General features: G+C 36.7%; 1 protein-coding gene across 2 annotated transcripts in view; it reads right to left on the reverse strand.

The window, feature by feature from the left end:
* The window catches only part of LOC127523179 (low-density lipoprotein receptor-related protein 8-like), a 108,851-nt gene extending 91,551 nt beyond the window's left edge, over nucleotides 1-17,300 (reverse strand). For both annotated transcript variants that reach the window (XM_051913607.1, XM_051913599.1), the window contains exons 1-2: nucleotides 17,164-17,300; nucleotides 16,511-16,642 (exon numbers count right to left, since the gene is read on the reverse strand). In XM_051913607.1, the coding sequence (XP_051769567.1) occupies nucleotides 16,511-16,642; nucleotides 17,164-17,230 (199 nt within the window). In that variant the 5' untranslated portion in view covers nucleotides 17,231-17,300. The remainder of the gene's footprint in view (nucleotides 1-16,510; nucleotides 16,643-17,163) is intronic.
* Nucleotides 17,301-19,552: the final 2,252 nt, after the last annotated feature.

Here is a 19,552-nt window from a genome sequence, read left to right on the forward strand (position 1 = left end):
ATTTTGGTCTCATTCCTAGACTTAAGAATAAGTGATTCATAAAGGTAAGGTAGACTAGGTCTCAGCTCCTAAATTATTTAAGAGTGCTGGAGAGGTATCCTAAACTAGTTAGGAGTAACAAGATGGCAGCAGAGAGGAGGAACCACACACTTTCCAATGAAGATATAATGTATTGGAGTTATATAATGACAGGAGCTGATAAAACAATACAAGCTTAATTGTACCTCGGTTAAGGTATTTATCTGACAAAATTATTTGGAGGCTACATACAAGAAAGGAAGGAGCCAGCTATACTTTTTGAGAAGACTTCTTCTTGGTTTACACATTCTATCAGTCTGTTGTTGCTAGTGCCCTGTTCTACGTTGTGGTGTGCTGGGGCTCTGAGGTTAAAGCTGGTGATGCTAAACAACTAAATAAGCTATTTGCTCTTATCATCCGATTGTGGTTGTATCTCTCTGATAGTGTTACTGGATCTTAGTGCTGCATTTGATACTAATCGACCACATCGTTCTTTTGAATAGACTCGAAAATTACGTTGGCATTAGTGGAATTGCATTGGCATGGTTCAGGTCCTATCAAATCATTATCAATTTGTAGCAGTAAATGAAGAGGTATCATATCGATTCGCTGATCCTCTGCACAGACCCCTATGACCAGTCTCATCTACATACCGGTATGATGAATCTGATCTTCAAGCAGAAGGAAGTGGATAAAATATTTTGAATAACTATGTAATAATATTTGGATAACGTGTGAACATGTCAATTTTCCTAAGCCGGACATCACTTTTGGCCACTACTGTTTGACAGTTCACTGACTTTCCAACTGACCTTCAAACCATGCAGCAAAAGCAAGCCGCTTTTATGAGGATTGCAAGCTTTCCTGGAATTGTCGGAGCCATTGATGATGGAACTCATGTTCCCATCATTGTTCCTTCTGTAAATGAGGAGACATATAGCAAAAGAAAAAGATTCCACAGCATTAATAACTATTCGTTATAATTTTTCAGAATGCAAAGCAATTTTTTAAAATAAATTTAAATATTAAAATAAATGTTTCTTTGTCTTAATTAAATGATTTAATCATAATGACATTAAATGATCACTGTTGGCTAATTCAGAGGTTAGGGAAGGACATTTTGGGTTAGCTCACAACACTTGTGCCACCTCAGTTAGCACCTAAGATTCAGTCGACTATAAAGCGACAAGAATACATTTTTGTGAACCAAAAAAACAAAATAACGACTTTTCAACAATATCTAGTGATGGGCCGATTTCAAAACACTGCTTCATGAAGCTTCGGAGCTTTATGAATCTTTTGTTTCGAATTAGTGATTCGGATCTCCTATCAAACGGCTAAACTGCTGAAATCACGTGACTTTGGCGCTCCGATCCACTGATTCGATTCGTAAAGCTCATTGCATTGTTTTGAAATCGGCCCATCACTAGATATTGTTGAAAAGTCGTTATTTTGTGGGTTTTTTTGCACACAAAAAGTATTCTTGTCGCTTTATAATATTAAGATAGAACTACTAAACTCACATGAACTGTTTTAAATATGTTTTTAGTACCTTTATGGATCTTGAGTGTTTCAATGGCTTTGCTCTCAATAGAGGCCTCACTGAGGCATCGGATTTCACCAATCACATCTTAATATGTGTTCTGAAGATGAACGAAGGACTTACGGGGTGTAGAACGACATGAGGGTGAGTAATAAATGACACTATTTTAATTTTTTGGTGAACTAACCCTTTAAGAGCATTTTTGAGTTTTATACATACGGCCAGTGATTCACTTCATAAGTGGCTGGATTGGTTCTTGGCTTGCATGGCTTTAATGAAGAATTTTTTCAAATCTCTAAGGGAAAAATGAACGGGAAAATACTAAGGCTGCTGAAATAGTGGGCAGACACTAATGCACTCTATAATGCTTGTGAGAATCCATCAACCAATCAGAAGAATCAAAATCAACAATGACATTTAATAAATAATATAATGCTTGATAGATATCATTCACAATAGTTTTAATATTTCAATAATAAAAAAGATATTTCATTATTATTCCTTAAAAATATGATATGAAACTAAAAATATTAGCAGCCTGAAGCATAAGGTAAAGAAACAGCATGGATACAGTAGCTCTCTTCAGGTAGCTCTCACTCACAATAAGGTTGGAGACCTCCAGCCTACAAGCTTTTGATCAAACATATAAGAGCGCTCATGCTAGTTTTACCTCAGAATAAAGAGTCTGCGTGTGTGGATGTGCCGTGTGTACACATTTGATTAGTAAAGTGCACACAACTGTGTGGGCTGTTTCCTACAGACATCATTTAAACAGCAGCGTGCAAACATCAAACAAGCCTTCAGCCTCTCCTCAGAAAGCAGAGCACCTCCTCAATAATTGCCCAAGTTCCCTCCCTATTCTTAATAGCAAATTTGTCTCTCAATCAATGCTAGATTTGTTTTTTAGACAGTGTAATACTTCACTGTTGACAAATTGGTGGTAATTGTTAATCTGCGTTCACCTTTCTTTCATCCTCAGGCCTCTCAATATGTTTGTGATAAATGATGAAGAACGCCGTTTCTTCTACCACAGCTCCCCTGTTGAGTCTGAGTGTGACGTTAAGAGGAAATTCAGCTTTTAACGCCCTTCCTTCTCTGGGCATGTTTCAGCCCAGTTTTCCTCAACAATGATGCATTTGGTCTCCTCGGGGCAGAGCTCAGTGGAGCTTTGATCACCGAGCACAAGCCTCGTGGGGGTCGGGCGGTGCTTGGCAGGGGGCACGCTGCCATCTGGTATTAGAGCTCAAACATTAGAGATGCACTAGAATGAAGCTTCAGCAGTCAGTACTGATGTTTGTTTTGCTCCTCAAGGCTAGATTTCACCTATGACTGTGGATTAAGGATAGTTTTCCAGGTGGAGGAGGAAGTGTCACACCTTCTAGCCTTGGTTTCTCATAGATGGGCTGGGCTTGGGACAATTCTGTACAGTTTAGATTAAAGTCCCCCTGTGGTGAAAATCAAGTTTTTAATGTTGTTTATATGTCTATGTTGTGTTTTTAATATGCAAACCATGTGCAAATTCATAAGTCAACACCATTGTTGAATATTTTCTCTTTAAAACTGCAGTGATCTAAAGACAGTCTCAAAAATGTGGTTTGAAATTGCTGTTGTTTCTGACGTCACAAACCACCTTGTAACCAATCACGTCAATGTGCCAGCGGGCTTTATCATATCATTAACTGACCGCACAAGGGAGTCTCAAAAGAAGCCAGGTCATCCCGGTATATTTTTCTGTTGATATGAAAAATCTGGTAGATTTAGCAATATAGCGGGTGCATTATGTATATTGCGATGTTATGATGAATTATATGCCTTTCTCAACTGACGTTCTGAGTTGTTCAAACTGCGTTTATAAGGATATTGATTTTTGGAAGGCACCTGTCTGATTCTGAGATGAACGGGAATGTGGTTTGTGTAGCATTAGCACCCACATTATTAGCTGATGGATAACAATGTCAAGCAAACGTTGCAAAGAGCGATACCTTTGTGCAGAGTTTACCTCAGTAAGTTGACCGAGTGGATCTCTGAGCTTGTGTGAGTGAGTGAAGGCGAGGCTAATTAGCATATTCATAGTTCCGCGTATATTAAATTAAGCAAGGGTGTAGAGTTTCCTTTTAAGGCATGAAGAAATTTTTTCACAGGACAAAAAAAAAAAAACATTTTTAAATATGTCATTTTGGTGATCAAAGATGAGTTTTAGGGATAAAATTATTTACTACAGGTGGACTTTAAGATTGGTCTCCATGAAAAGTTAAGTAGAAAATTCTTAAGATAAAGAGAAATAAAACAAAATTGAAATTTCTTAAAATAAACTCTAAGAAGTTTGTGAGAATATTCCTAAATGAAATTCCTTAAAAAATTCTTAAGTTCTCAAATATTTTCTTAAAGCTACACTACTGATAAGATAACAAAAGGTTATTAATAAAAGTGTAAAAAGAACCAATCTTCCAAACTGTGTCCCATATACACATTGATAAATGTATAATAATAATAACTTTAGGAAAGTATTTCAGGTTTTGCAGAAATGTAGTCACATATTTCTAATAAGCCTAGGTGGTAGCTAGTATTATGTTGTAATGCTTGATATTTGAAACAACCCAATAAAGTAATTAAATATCTTACCTTTTGCGGATTTAAGACAAGTTGGAGGTTAAGAGATTATTTATGATGATTTAATTTAGGATATTTATTTATTCTTCTTAAGTTTTGCCTTAAGTAAAAGGATAAGAATGTGTTTCTTAATTCTTGAATGTGTTTGAGAATACCCTTTTATTCTTAAGTTAGAAAATAAGAAGAAATTCATTCTTAAAGGATTAGTTCACTTTCAAATTAAAATTAACCTAAGCTTTACTCACCCTCAAGCCATCCTAGGTATGTATGACTTTCTTGTTTCTGATGAACACAATTGGAGATATTTTAATAAATATTCTGACGCATCCAAGCTTTATAATGGCAGTGAACAAGGGTCACGAGTATGAGCTGAAGAAAGTGCATCCATCCACATCCATTCATCATAAACGTGTACGTCACACGGCTCCGGGGGGGTTAATAAAGGCCTTCTGAAGCGCAGCAATGCGCTTGTGTAAAAAAAAAAGAAAAAAAAAAAAAAAAAAAAAAAAAAGAAAAATTAGCCATATTTAACAAGTTATGAAGTAAAATATCTAGCTTTGGTCAAACCGCCTTTCGTATTCAACTTACGAAGAAAGTGTAAAACTCTTGCAAGTTCAAAAAGCTTACGCTATGTCCTACGCCTTCCCTATTCAGCTTACGGAAGAAGTGTAACTGACGCGATGCCAGTTTACACTTTCTTCGTAATTTGAATATGGAAGGCGGTCTGGCGGAAGCTAGATATTTTACTTCATAACTTGTTAAATATAGATTTTTTTTTTTACACAAACAAATCGCTTCGCTTCAGAAGGCCTTTATTAACCCCCCCGGAGCCGTGTGGAGTACACGTTTATGATGGATGGATGTGGATGGAAGCACTTTCTTCAGCTCATACTTGTGACCCCTGTTCACTGCCATTATAAAGCTCGGATGCGTCAGAATATTTATTAAAATATCTCAGATTGTGTTCATCAGAAAGAAGAAAGTCATATACACCTAGGATGGTTTAAGGGTGAGTGAAGCTTGCATGGGGTAATTTTCATTTGAAAGTGAACTAATCCTTTAAGAATGTTTTTTTGTTAATCCAGTCCCTAGAGTTCTGATGTTCTTACACATCAGTCACATGGACTATGTTGTAGATGAAACATCAATTTACAGCTTTAACAAACCCTTCAGCGGTGGCTAGACTAGCATCACAATCATTACAATCAAGTACAACAACAAAGTAAAACAACACTACTATGGCTGACTTAGCATCAGAGAATGTTGGCAAACCCAAGAAGCTCTTTTTCACTTACATAATTAAGCCCGCTAGCAACAATTTGCCACAGTTGCAGACATACCGTTCATTTAGCATTAATACTAAATGGGTCAGTCAGGATTAGGTCATTTATGGCTATGTTCTGCTGAGTCACAGTAAGTCAGATGTGCAAAGCAATGTAGTTTTCTGGCTGGCCCTCATTAGCATATGCCCAATAAGTCAATATCATGGTAATAAAGAGACAATAAGTAGTTCGATTGCTTTCCAGTGTTCTGCGGTGCCGCCAAAAAATCAAGAAGGCATTACAATGATGAAACGCTTATCTAAAATAGTTTGAAACAACATCTGAATGTTACACTGTGTCCAAACCTGATGGGACATGTAAGTTTTCAGTGAGAAGTAATTTATCGGTCTTTGTTTGCAGCAATAAGAGGCGTATTAATTCATAATCAGAACCTGTTGCATTTCTACAGTAATGTGACACAGAGAGAGTGTTTTTGTAGAGCAATATTATGGATTCTTGTTAAATGCAGTAGTTAACGTATACTGAATGGATGACAGACTGAGCCATCAGATATTGTGCTCTCATTAAAAAAAGACTGGAGTGAGTCTTTGATGTCTGCTGTGTTCTGGAGAACAGTTCCAATTTTCTTGATATCAAAAGAATCTAAAAATTCTGTCAGCATTGAGATATTGCATTCTCTCTAGTTTTTTGTCAGTTTCACCTCTATCGTTTCATTTCATAACAGTAATGAAACAATGAATTTCAAGAGGGAAAATTAATGTCAGAAGATAATAATGGGATCCTGAGCCAAATTTCCATTTTTGTATAAAATCTGAGAAATAACACAAATGGTAGTCAGTGGTGCTAAAAACACAACCGTTCAGCATTGCTGCACTAATCTGTGCGTTATGAGGCTCTTAGTGTTACTGATTTTGAATGGCATAAGCTAATAACATGGATCAGAGAATAATCACTGCAAATTCTGTGCAATTACATGTGAGCAGCAAAACAGCACAAATGCTATAATCATAACCTGTGAGTTCAGATGAACCCCTCTTTAACTATCTCAATGCAATTCCTTTACTTTCACAAAACCAGAACATATTTATCTATTGTTGAAAGAAAATGAAGCCTAATTTTTGCACTGATCGAAATCGAAGTCTCAATAATTTAATGAGGAAAAAAAGATATATATTTAGACATCATGGTAATATTTTGTACTGCCTTAGATTTATGCAGATTTAATTAAAAACAATTGTATTTGTCATTTTACTCTAATACAGTAGAAAAAGTACTTCATAATAATGAGAATCATCATCATTGAGATTAATGAAAATTACCAAAAAAAAAAAAAAAAAAAAAAAAAAAAAAAAATGTCCAGATGCAATAATGAGAATTTGGGAATTTAAATTGCTTAACTATCAAGAAAATAATGTCACAGTGTAAAAAATCTTAATGGTCCTAAAAATAGGCTTCATTCTAACTTAATGCTTATTTCTTTCTTTTAGATTTTAAGGGCTGGATAATAACCTGCACATGTTTTCATCACATTTACCCTCAAACACATCATAGCATCAGTCACCAGACACACAAAATGCATTGTGCATGCACTAATAACTATATATGAGGTAATTTATAGAAAACATTGAGACATTTGAATTTAATGGCCGCCTCTCACAAGATTAAAGAAATCCTAAATGTAAACAGACGCCTACTGTCTGAAAGATTTTCTTCTACAGTATAAACAGCACCATTTACATTTATGCATTTGGCAGACACTATAATCCAAAGCGACTTAGTGGGCATTCAAGCAGTGGTGTGTGGTGGTCCCCCCTGTGTGTGTGTTGTTGTTTTTGTTTTGTTTTCATACTTATTTTTAGTTCAATGTAAACTCATGTTAATTTCCATTTGATATAAAGCTTTCCATTAACATTACTCTATCAATAAGCAGCCAGGACTATATCTTTGTCTGAACTCACCGGCCACTTTATTAGGTAGACCTTGCTTGTACTGGGTTGGACACCCTTTTGCCTTCAGAACTGCCATAATTATTTGTGGTATAGATTCAACAAGGTGCTGAAAACATTCCTCAGAGATTTTGGTCCATAGCATCACACAGTTGTTGCAGATTTGTCGGCTGCACATCCATGATGCGAATCTCCTGTTCCACCACATCCCAAAGATGCTCTATTGGATTGAGATCTGGTGACTGAAGACATTTGAGTGAACTCATTGTCATGTTTGATATGATTTGAGCTTTGTGATGTTTTCCTGCTGGAGGTAGCCATCAAAAGAAAACACTGTGGTCATAAAGGGATGGACATAGTCAGCAACAATACTCAGGTAGACTGTGGCGTTTAAACGATGCTTAATTGGTACTAAGCGGCCCAAAGTGTGCCAAGAAAACATCCCCCACACCATTACACCACCAACACCAGCCTGAAGCGTTGATACAAGGCAGAATGGATCCATGCTTTTGTGTTGTTTTCACCAAATTCTGACCCTACCTTTTGAATACTGCAGCAGAAACCGGGACTCATCAGACCAGGCAACGTTTTTCCAATCTTCTATTGTCCAATTTTGGTGAGCCCATGTGAATTGTATCCTCAGCTTCCTGTTCTTAGCTGACAGGAGTGGCATCAGGTGTGGTTTTCTGCTTTTGTAGTCCATCTGCTTCAAGGTTCAATGTGTTTTGTGTTCAGAGATGCTTTCTACAGACCTTGGTTGTAACGAGTGGTTATTTGAGTTACTGTTGCCTTTATCAACTTGAACCAGTCTAGTCATTCTCCTCTGACCTCTGGCTTTAACAAGCCATTTTCACATTTTCTCTTTTTCAGACCATTCTCTGTAAACCCTAGAGATGGTTGTGTGTAAAAATCCTTGTAGAACAGTAGTTTCCGAAATACTCAGACCAGATTGTCTGGCACCAACAAGTTCCTCCACACCAAACTCGCTCATCCATGTCTTTATAGACCTTGCTTTGTGCACTGGTGTGCAGTCATGTTGGAACAGAAAGGGGCCATCCCCAAACTGTTCCCACAAAGTTGGGAGCATGAAATTGTCCAAAATGTCTTGGTATGCTGAAGCATTAAGTGTTCCTTCCACTGGAACTAAGGGGCCAAGCCCAACCCCTGAAAAACAACCCCACACCATAATCCCCTCTCCACCAAACTTTACACTTGGCACAATGCAGTCAGGCAAGTACCGTTCTCCTGGCAACTGCCAAACCCAGACTCGTCCATCGGATCGCCAGACAGAGAAGCCATTCGTCACTCCAGAGAACACGTCTCCGCTGCTCTAGAGTCCAGTTTTTACACCACTGCATCCGACGCTTTGCATTGCACTTGGTGATGTAAGGCTTGGATGCAGCTGCTCGGCCATGGAAACCCATTCCATGAAGCTCTCTACGCACTGTTCTTGAGCTAATCTGAAGGCCACATGAAGTTTGGAGGTCTGTAGCTATTGACTCTGCAGAAAGTTGCTGACTTCTGCGCACTGTGCGCCTCAGCATGCGCTGACCCCGCTCTGATTTTACGTACCTACCTACCACTTCGTGGCTGAGATGCTGTTGTTCCCAATTGCTTCCACTTTGTTATGATACCACTAACCGTTGACCGTGGAATATTTAGTAGTGAGGAAATTTCACGAATGGACTTATTGCACAGGTGGCAACCTATCACGGTACCACGCTTGAATTCACTGAGCTCCTGAGAGCGACCCATTCTTTCACAAATGTTTGTAGAAGCAGTCTGCATGCCTAGGTGCTTGATTTTATACACCTGTGGCCATGGAAGTGATTGGAACACCTGAATTCAATTATTTGGAGGGGTGTCCTAATACTTTTGGCAATATAGTGTATAAGACTCTGGATGAGTCTACTACGTGTATCCATTTTTAAAGTTTTGATTTGCCATACATTCTGACATTAATGACAAATGAGATCCTGGCTTATGGCTTACAGCTGGGATCATGTTCGTTCAGTCTGACAAGCAACAATCGTAAAGGACTATTATAAATCGTACAGTCAGTGTGAACCTGGCTTTAAATAATTTTTTTTCTAATGCTCAGTATCATCTTAAAGATAGATACTATAATAATAATAATAATAATAATAATAATATGGTACAATATAATACAATAACAGATAAAGCAATGTTATTTACAGTATCTGTTGTTTTTATTAGTCCCCTTATTGTTGGCCCATTAGTCAAAAGCTCCTCTGTAAACACTACCATGGTCAGAGGCACAGTGATGCAGCTTTTATTTCACACAGTTGAATGGCATGCTCTAAAAGACAGCTCACTCACAGGTCATCATTTCAAGATCATTTTGATTCATTTTGATGTGACTGAAAGTGATGATATACGAGTGGATGAGCTGTTTACTTTGCAATTACTGTCTATTTCAACAGTCTGACCCAGATTTGTGGAACCTTTCTGAACATGATAGGTGAGCATTATCAAATTGGCAGGGTAATGAGCCAGACATAGCAGGATTGCCTTATTTTAAGGTGAGTTTTGACCTGTATCTCGCTGTTACCACACCTGGCAATATCAGCATAACACATTTTAAGATTTTTTTTTTTAAGAACGTACAGAATAGATGTGTGTTATGCATCCAACATAGGCTCATTGGAAAAACGTGCCTCTACCTACATTTTTACAAAACTCCAAATACGTACCATTATATACGAACCACTGCAGTTTCCAGGTGAAATGAACACTTTTATTCCTTTATTCCATTCACTGGACATTTAACTTTGAAAGTGTTGTGAAACATGCAAGAGGTAACGTAATATCATTGTGCAGAAATGTTGCCACAGGCATGTTTTTCCAATGAGCCTGGTTTGTATGCATTGGGTAAATTGGTATGAGCCGATTCCGTGCTATTCCTTGATGTCAACGTTAAGCTCTCCTGCTCAGCATCCCCTAATCTTCCCGCGGCATCACCCAGACTAATCACAGATAATGGGTGGATTTGAACCACTGAGTTCCTAATAGCCACATCGGGGCGCTGGCTCATGAACCCAGATGACACAGGAGGGGAAAACAGAAGGAAGAAGACACCTCTCAGACTGATAATCTGCTGCAGGGATAAGGAGACTTGGTTAGCTCAAGACACTAAGCCCACAGAGGCCTAATGCTCATGTCTGTAGGAATCAAACTTGGGTAAAGGACATCGCATGGAGTTTCCTTTCTCATTTGGAAGACAATACTTTGAAACTAAAGTTCAATGCAGAGCCTCAGTCTACTAAAGTGATAGTTCACACAAAAATTACATTTTGTAATCATTTTTTCAACCTTATGTCAGTCCAAACCTGTATGACTTTCTTTCTTCTGCAGAACACAAAAGAATGAAGATTTTGAAGAATGATGGATATCGGCCATCACTAGATATTGTTGAAAAGTCATTATTTTGTTTTTTTGGCGCACAAAAAGTATTCTCGCCGCTTTATAATAGTAAGGTAGAACCACTGAACTCACATGAACTGTTTTAAATATGTTTTTAGTACCTTTCTGGATCTTGAGATGTTCAGTGGCTTTGCTCTCAATGGAGGCCTCACTGAGCCATCAGATTTCATCAAAAATATCTTAATTTGTGTTCCGAAGATGAACGAAGGTCTTAGGGGTGTAGAATGACATGAGGGTTAGTAATTAATGACAGAATTTTCGTTTTTGGGTGAACTAACCCTTTAATCTAAGCCCTGTCTGTGGAACCAGGCCATGTTTTGCATTTTGACAATTTTAAACATTTTCGCCCCCAAATTTCAATACTGCATATTGCATTTAGTATATTTTCTTTCATTCATTATTTTTAAGGATGATTCTCATTGTATTTCAGTACAAATATGGTTTTGTAATATTTAAAAAAAAAATAATAATAATAAAAATAAATAAATAAATAAATAAAAATTATTTTAATAACTAAAAGCAGTACAACAAATGCTATCATGATACATAAATACATTAAATTGTATTCAATTTAATCCACGTTATGGTAATGAGAATGAGACTGTGTATTTTGCATTACAGTAATGGGAATTCGAGGGTAAAATAAGTTATTTGTCCTAAAAATAATGCCATAATTTTAAACATCTTAAGGGTCCTAATAGTAGACTTTAAAAAAAAAAAAAAAAATGTGTACCACGTTGTGCACAAAAACCAGGAACATGTACTAAGAAAGCATAAATTGTGATTTCATGTTAATTTCATGAATTCTAAAGGGCAGCATGAGGGTGGAAAATGGATATGTAAATTCAATTATATAACTGTTGCAAGTGCAAAAAACCTTGCAAGAAACATTCACTATAATTATATGTGATCTTCAAGCAAAAAACATTAAATGCTTCAAAGTCTAAGCTGTTCCTAATATATTCGTATGGTATAATTTGGACAGACTTGTCATATTTTGTTAGGAAGGTATATACAAATCTCTGAGGGTGAAAGGATTGGTAATGGTCTTTTGAGTAGTTAAAATCATGGGGAACGTCTCCTAAACTCTATAATAAGAATGCAGACATCCCATGAGCCTTTTATCATTATTAGGATCTTTGCTCTTCACAATCCGCTACAGAAATCATCCAGAGACACTTTCTTTTCAATGACATTCTCCTGCACAGAGTCCAGGTCTAAAGATCACTGTTCAGTGCGGAGCTTATTTCTCAGGTCAGCTCTGTTTTGAATTACTCCCGTTTTCTTATTCCTTCTAATTCTCTTCAAAACATCAAGTCTTATGTCTTACTCTCCTCTGGTTTTGCTCTTTTATTCTGCTGGTCTCTACACAAGTGGTTTTTCCACCACTGAGTGGGAGTCTGCACACAAAACAGGGCTCGCACTCAAGCCAAATACAAAAGATTTTTTTTGGGAGATGGAGGGAAAAGCCTCTTGAGGTGCCCACAGATGGGGGTTACAGCTGTGCCGAGGCTGTGTGGGGTTGCGGTGCTATGGTGATAGTAAAAGGGCTGTATTTCAGTATCACCTGCCTTACGCTATTTGTTACAGTGTATCATTGGACTTCTTTGTAAGCATTCCCGTTAAATTTCACATTCAGGATTGTTTGGAAATGTTTTTCTGCAGCAAGAAACACAGAAACGTATATGAACGTTTACATTATTATTGCCTTCCTGCCTCCTCTGTCATTATTGTTCATACAAAATCACCTGCCAAAATTGGCACAGCTTTAAAATACATTTAAACACTTCACTCTTGACAAAAAGAGAATGCTCATTTCCACATACGCAACACATATGGTGTGAAACTGTATTGTTTTATGATTAATTCTGGCAGGATTCTGCTCCTTGGATGATAATCATACTAAAAAGGAGGAAAATATCAAAGAAAAATGAGGGAATTACATAAAAAGAGGATAATATGTTGGATCAACAATATTGGCACAGCTCAACTATTTTTGATTCTGGGCCAGTTGTTAGGAACAAGGTGTTGAAATTTGGATCAGGATCAAATGTCCATGTGTCCAGTCGTATCGCCAAAAAATATGATTAAAAAAAAAAGCAAAAAACGAGCAAGTAGACTGCAGAAATTACTATACTCTACCGTATGGTGCTTCAGGAACCAAAATTGGGCCTAAAGTAAAGCTGAATTTTCAGCAGAAACATTTCTTATCACACACATTTAAAAATGGCTGCTGCAAGTTCAAAAGAACAGCTTTATTTCAAATAAAATTCTCTTGGTAACATTATAAATGTCTTTACTGTCACCAAGTTTTACATTAAAAAACTGAGCAAGCTGCAGAAATGACTATTACTATACTCTACCGTATAGTGCTTCGGGATCCAAAAATGGGCCAAAAGTAATAGTAATACATTTCTATGTTGGATTTTAAAGACATTCTTGTTTAGTTTTGTACACTCAATGCCCACAGTAAAATCTTGGTCCTAAAGCAAAACCGCTGCTGTACCTAATATGCTGTTTATCACATTTATCACTTCTGACTCATTTTATGCTCTTAGTCTCAGATTATTAATCATTTCATACTGCAGAAAGTTCAGCACGACTCAATAAGCTTAACAAATACGACTCATCTTCATGACACATGATCAAATGTCTGCATTTACCAATCTGCATATGGAGTTGGCAGATCACGAATCATTTTAATCAGAAACGCGTCACACGATTCTACGCATACGCATGGCCTTGTCATGCATTAGAGGCGGATATATAGACAGCGTGCGGATGAATCTTGGATTTGACATGGGGGTTGGGGATGGTGGTGTAGGGGGAGGATAAAAGAGACGGGGGGATGGAACGGAGAAGCATCAGGGGAATCTGTTAGGGCGGAGGTCAGCTGTGTCTGTGCCAATAGTTGTTTGAACAAGGTGTGGAATTATAGATCAGGATCAAGAATCTATTTAGTTGTAACGCCAGAAAATCAAACACTGAGCAGGCTTATAAATATCTTCATTTTCATTCTGTTCTATAAAAGAAATATAAATCAAATAATAAATATATCACTATAAATACATATATTTTTATTTATATCTTATACATAAACTAAACTGTTTTGTTTTAAAATACCTTTTGATATACCTAATTTTCTGATACAGGTTAATGAACAAAGTGGAGGAAAAAAAAAAAACATTTCCTGTTATGACAGATAGGATCCCACATGGACGTGTTACATTGCTTGGATGCAATAACTTCAGACTGCATGACTGGCCTTTGGTGAGAGCAATTGAAGAAGCAGTCAAAACAGTAAACTCAACAGGCGCATGATGCGGTGACACATAAATTGCTTAAGAAAACAAGCACTCCTTTTGACCTGTTTTCAGCTCAGAGCCTCTAGAAATAACCCGATGCAATGAGGCAAGACACAAAACCTCTTAAAAGTAGGCGAGAAAGTTACTGTACAAAACACCCATGCATGGATTGTTCTTATACTGCAATTAACCATTTAATGAAAGAATGACGCACAGAATGCCTTGCTGGATAAATTCCAAAGTTTTTTTCTGCATAGCTTATGCTCCAAAAACAGTCAAATCAGATGCAATACGTTTAAAATTTGGGTACTTCACATACTCTTTCAGTTACTGTAAATGTTCAGTTACAGTTACTCTCTGCATCTATGAAACACATAAAATACACACACACACACACACACTACTGTCAAAAGTTTGTGGTCAGTATAGTGTTGTAGTCAAGACCACCTAAACCAAGTCGAGACCAAGACCAGTGTGTGTCGAGACCAAGACCAGACTAGCACTCCTCAAATTCACCTGAAAGATCCACATTTACTGCCTGAGAAATGTCTTATTTTAATCAATAATTACAATTAGAATAATAAGACACTAGCTGTTACCAATCAATTGAAATCACTAACAATAAAATTCATATTTACACTGCAGAGGTGGAACAGAAGTTGCATCTGAATTGGTACAATTACAAATGCATAAATAATGTTGAGATTGTTTAAAAAATAAAATTTTGTTTATTGAACATTTGTAAAAAAAAAAAAAAAAAAAAAAAAAAAAAAATCAATATCATGTTTGCAATTGTGCTCAGTTGTGGTCCGATTTTGAAATAAAATCCTGAGTCCTTTTAGTCTGAGACCAATACAAGACCGAGACCAAGACGAGACCAATACCTTTCAAAAATGGTCTTAAGACCGGTCTCGAGTACTACAACACTAGGTCAGTAAGATTTTTTTTTTTTTTTTTTTTTGAGAAGTTAACACTATTTTTAGTAAGGAAGCAATAACTTGATCTAAAGTGACAGTAATGACATTTATAATGTTACAAAGGTTTTCTATTTCAAATAAATGCTGTTCTTTCTGTTCATCAAAGAATCCTGAAAAGAACGTTCAGTTTCCACAAAAATGTTAAAGGGTTAGTTCACCCAAAAATGAAAATTCTGTCATTAATTACTCACTCTCATGTCGTTCCACACCCGTAAGACCTTCGTTAATCTTCGGAACACAAATTGAGATATTTTTGATAAAATGCAATGGCTCAGTGAGGCCTCCATTGACAGCAAGATAATTAACACTTTCAAACTGCCAAATTCACGTGAACCATTGAAATTTCGAAACATTTCAAAACACTTATGACGTAACGAAGCCTCGTTTACTGAAATCACGTGACTTTGGCAGTTTGAAACACGCTCCGAACCACTGATTCGAAACAAAAGATTCGTAAAGCTTCCAAGCTTCATGAAGCAGTGTTTTGAATTTGCCCATCACTAGATATTGTTGAATAAAGTCATTATTTTGTTTTTTTGGCGCACAAAAAGTATTCTCGTCGCTTAATAACACTAAGGTTAAACCACTGTAGTCACATAAACTGTTTTAAATGCATCTTTAGTAGCTTTCTGGGCATTTGAAAGTGTTAATTATCTTGCTAAGCAATGCAGGCCTCACTGAGCCATCGGATTTTATCAAAAATATCTTAATTTGTGTTCTGAAGATGAACGAAGGTCTTACGGGTGTGGAACGACATGAGGGTGAGTAATTAATGACAGAATTTTAATTTTGGGGTGAACTAACCCTTTAAGCAGCACAAATGTTTTCAATGTTGATAATAATAAGAATTGTTTTGTTTTTTTTAGCAAATCATTATATTAGAATGATTTTTGAAGGATCATGTGACACTGAAGACAGGAGTAATGGCTCATAAAATTCAGCTTTGCCATCACAGGAATAAATTATTATTATTCATTTAAAAGGTTAAAATAGAAAACAGTTATAATTGACCCCAAACATTTGCTTAGTGGTGTATGTATACATGTTTCTACTTAGAATAACTGGAGTGAAGAGTGTGAGAACAACTATCCCGTTACTCCTATTCACTAGCATGAAAAGAATTAGAGAAGGCTTTTTAAATCATTGATTATAGCTTTGATGCTTTTTTCTTGTGTTGTTTATGCCGTTACTAATGCACAGCGCAAACATCAGTTTAATCAAGCGCAAAGTTATTATTTGAACAGCTCGAAAGTCACTAAACAAAGAATTAATGCTCATGCGTGTGGGCTCATTTTTGTCTGGTCTTAATATCACTGCTGTTGACATCTCGTTATGCACGACTGCTGTTTTCACAAGTGTGTCAGAGTGAGTAAACGCTACTCACGGCAGTTCTCCTCATCGCTGTTGTCAGAGCAGTCATCATCATCATCGCATCTCCATATGGTGGGAATGCATCTCTTATTGTTACACTGAAACTGTCCATCCTCGCACTCCGTCTCAGTGCCAGTTTCGGTACCTGAGAACGACAGTGAAGAGAATTACAGTCGTGTATTTGCTCTTCCACTCAATCCGAGACAACCTGCAACCATCACATGAAAGGAGCGCAATATATCTACTACAGCACAATAACACATGACTGAACCGAGCAAATCTAAACACAATGTGCTTTGACCAGCAACTCTATTACTACACGCGCACTTCAAAGAAGCCATGACAAAGAAAACGAACAAATCTTTCTTTCTTTCAATGCTATTTCAGACAATGTTTCTATTAGGATGGTGATGCTCATGAATCAATAAATCATATGCTTCCACATCAACCTTTAATATTTTACTCGTTTTGCAAATTAGCTTTGTAATTAAGTGTTATGTGTGGGTTTACAGGCAGAAATGTGGAAACACAAGGCTGCAATGTGCCCGTGTAGAATCAAGAGTGTAGTCTCGCGCATCCACGAAATAACCAACACAGCATCATTCACTCCGTCTATTAAAAAGGCTTCTGATAATTTCATGTCCAAACAAAGAGAATACAACAAACCTTTTGCTGAGTAGAATTCCGAAAGTAAAAAATGAAAAAATAATAATTTCCCAATTTCTGTCCACATTTCCGAAACGGGTTGGAGGTGTTCATCCACAAACAAAAGCGTGTCCGGATGGCGTCGCTCCTTCACTGAATCTCCAATAGATTCACTGGCAATTTGAATCAATGACGACATCAAACGTAAGCGAGTATGAATAACTGCACTGAAGGGTAGTGTGCTATCAAACACCATTTACTAGAAAATGAGGCATGGAGGAGTCAAAACAATATAACAGTCATGGTATTATTAATATTGCAGGGATTTGTATCATAATTTAAAACCCTTTACCCCAAATGTATTTATTTGTTTAATTTAAGTTATATATTTTATATATAAAAACAAATATTGTTTTCTTTTATTTGATTTTTTAAATATATTTATTTATTAAAGAGTAACTTGCAACTATTAAAATGAGTGGTTGGTCTAGATTTTTGGCAACATAAATTTCACTATATTTGTTCATTTGACTGATGCTAAGTGACATATTACAGTTCATTCAATCTTTATTATATAGTTTTCCCTGTGAATTTCCAAACAGATACATTGAAAACAGACATTGAGTGCATGGATAATTAAGGGTACAATACTATGTTTACACGACAACAATGTACTAAAAATGATTTTTACTTTCCATTTTTGAAAAGTTTCGCATCCCTGATTAGCACACAAACATCTCGGAGACGTCTATTTGATGTCTGCATTTACTGTACATCTGCCAGATGTATTTATTTGAGTGTTTGCTAATCTGCAATACATCTACCCAGGTGAAAAAAAAAAGTACACTTCTATAATGTAATTAATGTGCTCTATTTTCACGCACTAATTTTGTACTTAATATACTAAAAATTCTTCTTTAGCACTTAAGATAATCTTAAGAACATCTAAGTGTACTCAACTCTGCTATTTTGAGACACCATGAAATATGAACTAAAATGTGCTTTTAATATACTACCTCTGTATTTTAAAAAATGTAGTTACCACTTGTAGTACACTATGGGTTTAAGTATACTATAAGTGGTAACTAAATACATTTTTTAAATACAGAGATAGTATATTAAAAAAGCACATTTTAGTTCATATTTCATGGTGTCTCAAAATAGCAGAGTTGAGTACACTTAGATGCTCTTAAGATTATCTTAAGAAGTACTAAAGAAGAAATTTTAGTATATTAAGTACAAAATTAGCGCATGAAAATAGAGCACTTTAAGTACATTATAGAAATGTACTTTTTTTTCACCTGGGTATAAGACGTCTCCTGTCAGATGTCATATAGACGTCTTTAAGATGTTTATGGTTTAGAATGTATGTATCATTCTAAGGCCCGTTTACACTAGTGCATTTTTGTTTTAAAACAGCCTTTCAAAATGAAAACGATTCTTGTCTACACTGGCATTTCCACAGCATTTCAGAAACAATCTCCATCTACACTACACGGCCAAAAACACGTCACATGACATTCACGCACACTGCGCATGCGCATACAAGTGTAAACTCAAATGCAGAGTTTTACTGCACAATGGCTGCTAAAAATGACAAAGCCAGCAAGGATTGCAGTTCACTCTCCATGTTATTGTTTACACGGTCGTCAAGGATACGCAGAGCAAACGTGGGCAGCCACGCCATCGTTTTCAAAAGTCTCCGTTTTAGTCCGTTTATACTGAAATGCAATCCCTGCGTTTTCAAACTAAAACGGGGTCCACAGCGTTTTCAAAAGTCTCTGTTTTCGAGGTTCGAAAATGCCGGTGTACTGTAAATGACAGGTGTAACCGTAGCAAAACGCACTAGCGTAAACGGGGCCTAAGATGTTCAATGGATATATTTACACAGCAGATGTTTTCCAGATCTCCAAATCTTTAGCAGACATCTTACAGATACTGTGTTATCTGGGATACAGACGACAACATTGTCAAAATGATCCCTGTTCACACAGATCCACAAAATGACTAAAAATGCAGTATTGTGAATGCCAGGCCAGTAGTTGGCGAAGTCACTTTGTAAAGAAACACTACGTGCCTATAGACTGAACAAGGAATGCGCATGACCTCACCGTTTTCACAAATTCGTGTTTTTGTAGTTTACACAGAGATGGTAACGGTATCTTATTTTTCAAAACTTCCACTTTGAATCCCCTTTTTTTGAAATGTTTGCATTTTAATGCCCCCAAAACCTCACTGTTGTGTAAATGAATGGCCAAAATGCATAAAACGGTGTCATGTAAATGCCCCCTTAGCCTAAAAATCTCATGAAACCTAGCACCACCCCTCCGGTATATGTTCACGTGCATATCCTCAGAAATGACTCACCCTGAAGCAATATACAAAAAGGAAGAAAAAGTATGAGATGATC

Source organism: Ctenopharyngodon idella, chromosome 2 (genome assembly GCF_019924925.1).
Source record: "Ctenopharyngodon idella isolate HZGC_01 chromosome 2, HZGC01, whole genome shotgun sequence".
NCBI classification, from domain to species: domain Eukaryota; kingdom Metazoa; phylum Chordata; class Actinopteri; order Cypriniformes; family Xenocyprididae; genus Ctenopharyngodon; species Ctenopharyngodon idella.